The sequence below is a fragment of the Orycteropus afer genome, unplaced genomic scaffold (genome assembly GCF_000298275.1).
Source record: "Orycteropus afer afer isolate SDZICR_OR568_19922 unplaced genomic scaffold, OryAfe1.0 scaffold00233, whole genome shotgun sequence".
Taxonomy (NCBI): Eukaryota; Metazoa; Chordata; class Mammalia; order Tubulidentata; family Orycteropodidae; genus Orycteropus; species Orycteropus afer.
This window is the reverse complement of record NW_006921820.1, coordinates 72,302-80,346: the sequence shown is the minus strand read 5'-3', so window position 1 is coordinate 80,346 and position 8,045 is coordinate 72,302. Positions and strand designations below refer to the sequence as shown.

The 8,045-nt window shown below is 40.6% G+C and overlaps 1 protein-coding gene across 1 annotated transcript in view; it reads left to right on the top strand.

Annotated features, from left to right (window-relative positions):
- Positions 1–466: 466 nt before the first annotated feature.
- Positions 467–8,045, top strand: part of ETFA (electron transfer flavoprotein subunit alpha) — a gene marked incomplete at its 3' end in the record, with an annotated part of 72,395 nt that continues 64,816 nt past the window's right edge. The window contains exons 1-2 of the mRNA XM_042782064.1: positions 467–475; positions 3,817–3,944. Of these exons, the coding sequence (XP_042637998.1) occupies positions 467–475; positions 3,817–3,944 (137 nt within the window). The remainder of the gene's footprint in view (positions 476–3,816; positions 3,945–8,045) is intronic.

The window sequence follows — 8,045 nt, the reverse complement described above, 5'->3', positions numbered from 1 at the left end:
GTACCAGATTTTGCCGCATCACTGTGATGAGGTCTATTTTGATCAGTTTGAGTTATGGACAATATAAATTATTTATAGCCGCTTTAGACATGCCTTACACTTGTAAAGACCTTCAGAACAAAATAATAACACTCCTCTTGCTGTTGGAGGAATCTCATTCAGCTAAATGCTGGCACCCACTGCTTGTAAAAAGCAAGGGAGAGGAGAGATTAATGGTTGGTCAGTTCATCACCAAATACCTACCGAACATTACAAGAGGCAAGAGGTTGAGTGAGGCCCGGCAAGGGAAGCTGACTGTGCACAAGGAATGGGCCTGGTCCTCAAGGGGTGCATCTCTAATTCGGAAGATGAGACCAGACTCAGGAAGGCACAGGCAACCACCAAAGGCAGTGTACAGTGAGGTTCAGATGAGCTGAGTGTGGAGAGGTGAAGAGGAAGAGAATTCTCCACGAGCTGGACAAGCGTCATGAAGGAGGTAAGATTGGAGCTGGGTCTGTCAGTGTGAGAAAGGTTTATGTGGGTTATGTGAATGGGGAGGGCAAGCTGGAAGCAAAGGCAGAATGCACACATAGCACTGGACACAAGGAAGGACAGCCTGGTTAGAGTGGAGGAACTGGAAGGTGCTGTCATTTGACGAGCATCTAGTTTGTGTGAGGTACCAGTCAATGCTTCATATTTCTCAACTAGTCCTTGTGTACCAGTAGGGTGTGTACTGGGTTGAACAGATAGAGATAGCTAGCTACTGTTGAGTTGATGCCAACTCATGGTGACCTATTGTACAACACAATGAAATGTTGCCTGGTCATCATTGTGGCTATTGTGCCATATCATTTGACTAAGGGTCTCCTTTGCCCTCGCTGGCACTCTGCTTCACCAAACATGATGTCCTCCTTCAGCAATTGATGTGATGATGTGTCCAAAGGAGGCAAGTCAGACAATGTTCTGTTGAGATCCATAAGGTTTTCATTGGCTAATTTTCAGAAATAGATTGCCAAGTCTTTCTATCTAGACTGTCCTAGTCTGGAAACTCTGCTGAAACCTTTCCATCATGGATGATCCTGCTGGTGTTTGAAATATGGGTGATGTGGTAGTCAAGGTTGTATGTCAACTTGGCTGGGCCTGGTTGAGTGTCTGGGCTGCTGAATGCAGTTATTCCCCATGGTGAGATTGGTAATTAATTCCGTGGTGGAATCTACTGGAGCAGCTGAGCAGTTGCTTTCGGGATGTGAGCTGCTTCCAGTGTATAAGAAGTACCTTTGAGGAAGGTCTCCAGCTTATGGCATGCTTGAACCTGGCATGTAGCCGAGTCGTTGTTCAGCAGCCTGCCAGGTTGACCTGCCGATCTTGGGACTTTTTCAACACTTGAATCAATGGCCTCCTGTGTGGTTTTGTACCTTCAGGACTGTGCCATTTTGCCAACCTTAGGCTTGTCAGCTTCAGCAGCCAGCAGCTGCCTGACTGAGGAAAAGCCTCTAGCTTCAGTGGGCTGTGAACAAGAGGCAGAGCTAAAGCCCAAAGTCGAGGGGCTTTCACCCAGCCCCTAGAGCCTGGCACTTGGAACTCAGACTTCTAGCCTCCCAAACTGTAAGAGCATAAATTCCTATTTGTTCAAGCCATGTCATTTATGGTATTACCGTTGGAGTGGCACTAGGTAACCAAAACAGGTGGCATGCTTCCAGCATCATAGCAACATGTAAGCCACCACAGCACAACAAACTGACAGACAGGTGGTAGTCAGGTTGAATAGTTCCCTCTCCCAAATTCATGTTCACCTGGATCCTGTGAATGTAACCTCATTTGGAAATAGGGTTTTTGCAGATATAATCAAGCTAAGATCAAGACATACTAGAGGAGGGTGGGCCCTAAATCCAGTATGACTGGTGTCCTTATAAGAGGAGAGAAGGTCATGTGAAGATGGAGCCGGAGATCAGAGTTATGCATCTACAAGCCCAAGAATGTTGAAGGCTGCCCTAAACTACCACAAGCTAGGAGAGAGGCATGGAACAGATTCTCCCTCAGAGCCTCCAGAGGGAACCAACCCTGCTGACATCTTGGTTTTGGACTTCTAGTCTCCGGAACTGTGAGAGAATAGATTTATTTCATACTAAGCTACTTTGTTATGGCAGCCCTAAGAAACAAATACAAGGTGCTTTGGGCTGATAGAAAGCCCAGTTAAAGTAGGTATGACTAGGAAGTGATCTGGCTCAAAGAAGAAGTGCAGAAGTAGACGAAATCCTAGACTTAGATGACCCCGTGCTTCAAAGATGTCATCAGTAGGTTCTTTTGTGTCTCTGATCTACTCTCCATAGGCTTGGCTTCATTCTAAAGATGGTTCGTCTATAACCACATAATGGTGCCAACATACTCAGAATCACATGTGCCCTTGTTTGTGACCAGTGAGAGAGGCTGACTTCATGGAGGTCTCACCAAAACCAAGGAAGGCTCTTTTCAGAATCCCCTAGAAAATCTTTTTCCTGTTCTATGGGCCCAAATTGGGTTAGATTTGCTCATTCCCTAATCAATCACTGGCAAAGAATTTGGTGATGTAGAAGATTGGTGGTTCAAATCCACCAGTTGCTCCACAGGACAGCAAATGAGACAATCTACTTCCATAAAGATTTACAGCCTTGGGAACCCAACGGGGGTCACTATGAGTCTGAATCGACTCAATGGTGGTGGGTTTGGTTTTTTTGGGGGGTTATTGGCTTAGGCTAATGAGCACAGAAACATACACCCTACCAGTGACATGCTGATAAAAGTGTAACAACTGGTTCTCTAGGGGGGATGAAAAAGAGACTGTGACTGTGAGTGTGTGTGTATATAGTCCCTGGGTGGCGCAAACAGTTAAACACTCAACTACTAACTGAAAGACTGGTGGTTTGAATCCACTCAGGGGCACTTCAGAGATAGGCCTAGTGATCTGCTTCCAACAGGTCACAGCCTTGAAAACCAGCCAGAGCAGTTCTCTGTACATGTGGGGATCACCAAGGGTTGGAGTTGACTCAGTGGAAACTGATTTGGTTTTGTTATATATATAAACTTTATTATAATTTTTTTTCCCTTTTTTTTATAATGCTGCATCAGGCAGTGTTTTGTTCTGTTGTACACATGGTGGCTCTGAGTTGGAGTGGGCTCCATGGCACCCTAACAACAATATCAGATAACTGAGACACTGTGTATGCTTGGTACTATCATTACCCTATTTCACAGATGAGAAAATGCAGAAGATTTGTGGAACTTGCCCAAGGTCATGCAGGTAAGAAAGGGAGTTGATTCTAACCTGAGTTCTCTTAGGCCAAGGGCTTAGTTCTAACCACTGGACAGTTCTGCCCTTATTATAAATTTTACTGATAAAAGGATGCTTTAAACTCACTGCTGTCAAGTCAATTCAACTCTTAGTAACACCTCCTTGGGTTCCCAAGGCAGTATCTATACGGAAGTAGATTGCCCCATCTTTCTTCCGAGGAGTGGCTGGTGGGTTTGAACCGCCAGTCTTCTGCAGTCAACTTATGGTTGCAGTTAACTAATGAATTTAGTTTGGACATAAACGTTGGTTGACATTTTCCAGTAAGATGAAAGAAGAGTAAAACAAAGCAAACATATGCCAGAACTTCACTCATATCAATGACATGAACAACTTCTTTTGAATAGGATAATAGTTTTTAAATACTGAAAGAATATGTATTATGTAAAGATTACAGCAATATTCTTCCCTCTCTCTCTCTCTCTCTCTCTTTTTTTGCCTGAGTTTCTCTTTATTAGTATAATTTGAAAATAAGACTTTAAGCTGTTTCAACACTTCCATTTTGTCTATAGGTCTTTGGTACCTTCACTAGAACTGGAACTGGAAATCATTCAAAGGTAGATTGGGAAGAACATGCAAGCATCTCTGACACTGGCAAAATGGAAATCCCTGGATTTCTGTTACAGGCTGATGTTGAAGAGTATGTAATTGTAACAGTGCCTTGGCATTCTCTCTGCTAAAGACTTCTCAGGTTATCATTCTTCGTGGTCTCAGTGTTGCTGGTGGATTTTGAGTCCCTCTCTGTTAACCATGGAGCTATTGGCCAAGATATCTTGAAACCTCAGCTGCTGTGTCTTGGCAGGTTTTCGAAGGCTAGGAAGTACATTAGTAGCAATTTTAAAAAACATTTTATTTTGTTGTTGTTGTTGAGAATATACATAACAGAACATACACCTATTATTCAACATTTTCTACATGTACCATTTAGTGACACTGATTACATGCTTTGAGTTGTGCAACCGTTCTCACCCTCCTTTTCTGAATTGTTCCTCCTTCATTAACATAAACTCACTGTCTTAGGATTCCTATCAATCTTTCGGGTTGCTGTTGTCAATAGGATCCCATACAGATAATTCTCAAAAGAGTACAATGCTCTAGGCAGGTATTCTTTACTAGTTAAGCTGAATTACTGTTTGGTTTTAAGAAGACTTTAGGGGATAATTCTGGTTTAAGCTATAAAGATTATCTTAGGGCAATAGTTTTGGGGGCCAGCAATTTTTTTTTTTTTTTGTAAGTTTAATATGTATTATTTACATTTCTTCCCATCAGGTCCTTAAGTTTAGACCAGTGATTGGCAACATTTTTTTTTTTTTTTTGTAAAGAGCCAGACAATAAATATATGGGACTCTATCACAACTACTCAACTCCACCTTTGTGGAAAGCAAGCAACCATAAACAGTGTATGAATGAATGAGTGTGACTATTTCAGTAAAACTTTATTACAAAATCAGACCTTTGGCCAGATATGGCTCACAAGTCTCTGCCAATCTCACCCCTGGTTTAGAAAATCAATAAAGCAATAGATCAAGCCATGATTTGTGGCACTTGCAGATTTCCATGGTATAAATTCTTGCACTATAACCAATGTCTAGTCACAGCAATTTGTTTAATTATATGCTTATCTAATTTAATTGTAAATAATACCTGTGCTTAACAAACTGACCAGAAAAAATTCTTAGAAACTTAATAACTGTCTCTAAGGAGCTGACACTAGCCATGTCTGACACACTACTGCCCCTCGCTGTGGTTATGAATTGAATGGATGTGGGGGAGCTAACCACGTGACTTCCATACTTCACAACAAATCTGTGAGATGGTCATTATATTCTAATTTTAAAGATGAGGTAAGATAAGTGAGCTTCCCCTGATCAAATTATTATCATTTCCAGAAGAAATAATTTTATGCCTGGAAAAGTAAAAGGAAGCAATTTGAAAAATTGTCAGAATTAAGCAAATCAAAACAACAATGAGATACCATCTTGCCCCAGCACTAGTAACAACGTTCAATAAGACAGAAAATAACAAATGCTGGTGAGGATGTGGGGAGATTGGGACTCTCATACACTGCTGGTGGGACTGTAAAATAGTATAACCACCGTAGAAAGCTGTATGGCGATTCCTTAAACAGTTGGAATTAGAAAACCATTTGACCCAGCCATTCCATTACTAAGTATATATCCTAAAGAAGTGAGAGCCAGGACAAGAACAGACATATGCACACCCATGTTCATCACAGCACTATTTACAATACCCAAAAGATGGAAAAACCTAGGTGCCCATCAACAGAAAAATGGATAACCAAAGTACAGTACATACACACAATAGAATACTATGCAACCCTAAAGAATAATGTAGAATTGACAAAACACTGCATAATGTGGATGAACTTGGAGGACATTATGCTGAGTGAAATAAGTCAATCACAGAAGGACAAATATTGTATTAGTCCATTATTATAAAAAGTCAAGGAAAGGTTTATATACGGAAGGAAATTTTCTTTATTGGTTACCAGGGGTGGGAGGTGAGTGAACACTGTTAGGTAGAGACAAGTATTGATTTGGGTGAAGAGAAGGGAAATATACCAAATGTAATGACACTGAGCAAAAGGAAGACATAGAGAGGTGCGTGGGAGGTACAGAGAGTAAAGATGAACCCTTTTGGACATACGGTCCTGTGTTGTCAGTGAAGGCAAACATGGATATATGGGTGGATAGATGGGTGGATAGGCTGAACTATTAGGTATATCCATGCAGGGGGAAGTGTACCAAAGACCACGTATAGGGTTGGCAGACAATGTTTCTACAAGCGTATTTGTATGTTCTGTAAGAATTCCCAGGTATATAGTAGAGCTGACAAGGGACAAGGTTGTAGTCACTTCCTGACCACAGCCAGCTACACAGAGGGAATGAGTAGTTGGACCTGTAGGCTTGGGAGCATAGTCACAAGAGACATCAAGCTCAATTGGCATAACATACTATATAAAAGCATCATTTCACAACCTACTTTGGCAAATAGCAACTGGGATCTTAAAAGCTTGCAAGCAGCCATTTAGATGCAACGATGGGTCTCTCCTCAACCAGAGCAAAGAAGAATGAAGAAAACCAAAGACACATGGAAACAATTAGTCCAAGCGACTGGTATATCATGCAATCCTCAGCCTATACAACTACGAGAACAGAAGAACTAGATGGTGCCCAGCTACCACTCTCAACCACTCGGAAGGGGATCTCTGCTGGAGATCCTGGATAGAGGGGGAGAACAATGTGGAACAAAACTCAAAATCATTAAAAAAAAAAAATAATAATAAGACCAAGTTTGCTGGTCTGATGGAGCCTGATGGAACCACTGAGACTATGGCCCCTAGTTGCTCTTTAGGTCTGGAATTAAATTCACTCCCTGTGGCTTCCAGCTAAAAAAAAGATAGGCATGTCAACTGAACATTTACAATAGGTAGACACGCTCCTTGGAGAGATCAATCATGGGAGAATAGAAGGGTTGTGTATGCACAGGGAGACAGCTCAGGTGGCAGGAGTACGTGGGAGGGAAGGACATAGGGAAGAGGTAACTATGCGGGGGAAGTGGGACGGGAGCTGTTGCATTGTGGGAAATTGTAGTCAATGTCATGAGACAAAGTGTATGTGAGCTGCTGTATGGAAAGTGAATTTGCTCTGTAAACTTTCACCCAAATCACAATAAAAATTAAAACAAGTATTATCAGAATTAATAAGGTTTAATAAAATAAATAAGTAAATACATACAAACATATATAAGTATCTTTGCTGTAATCTAGTAATGAACAATTATAAAATATATTACAGTTGTAGCACAATAGTTAAGCACTTGCCTGCTAACCAACCATTGGGTGGTTTGAACCCACCTAATGTCTGTGTGTGAGAAAGATCTGATGATCTGCTCCCATAAAGATTACAGCCTTGAAACCATATGGACAATTCTAATCTGTCACATGGGGTTGCTATGAGTTGAAGTGGACTTGATGGTACCTAATAATAACAACATATATGAATATACTAAAACCCTGCCATTAACTCAACAAGAAATGTGTAAAGTCTATATGAAAAAAGCTATTTTTACTAGAGCCATGAAATGGAAAACAAGTACATGGAAAGCCAAAACATGTTGTGGGATGGAATTATGGAATGTCAATTCTCCCCTAATTAATCTCTAAATGCATAAATCTATAACTTCCATGCAATTTAACACAAATATAATTAAATTGCCAATGGAACATGACAAAATAATTCTAAAAATAAAATGAAAGAAGAAATGTGTAAGAATAGTGAGGAAAATTTATAAAAGAAGAGAAAGGAAGGGTCATTTTCCCTTCTAGATATTCAAATACATTATAAAGTTCCAACAATGAAAGCATTTTGATACTGAAGCAGAACTTCACAGATTTAATGTAACAGATTGAAAAAGGCCAAAATTAGACATTGATTTGATATTAATTCAATAGAAAAGTAAATAATTATTCAATAGATGTTATTGATCCAACTGAAGACAATTACATTTGGACCTCTCTGCACCACACCGTTTACCAAAATCTTCCTCAGATGGATTAAAAATTTAAATATAATGATAAAATGCAAAAGTGCTAGACAAAATGTAGGTGAACCTTCCTCCAACCTGAAGATGAGATGGACCTTCCAAGTGGTGCAACAAAGGCAGACTCTGGATGGTAAGACTGTGGATTTGACCACATGTATATAGCCACACACACACC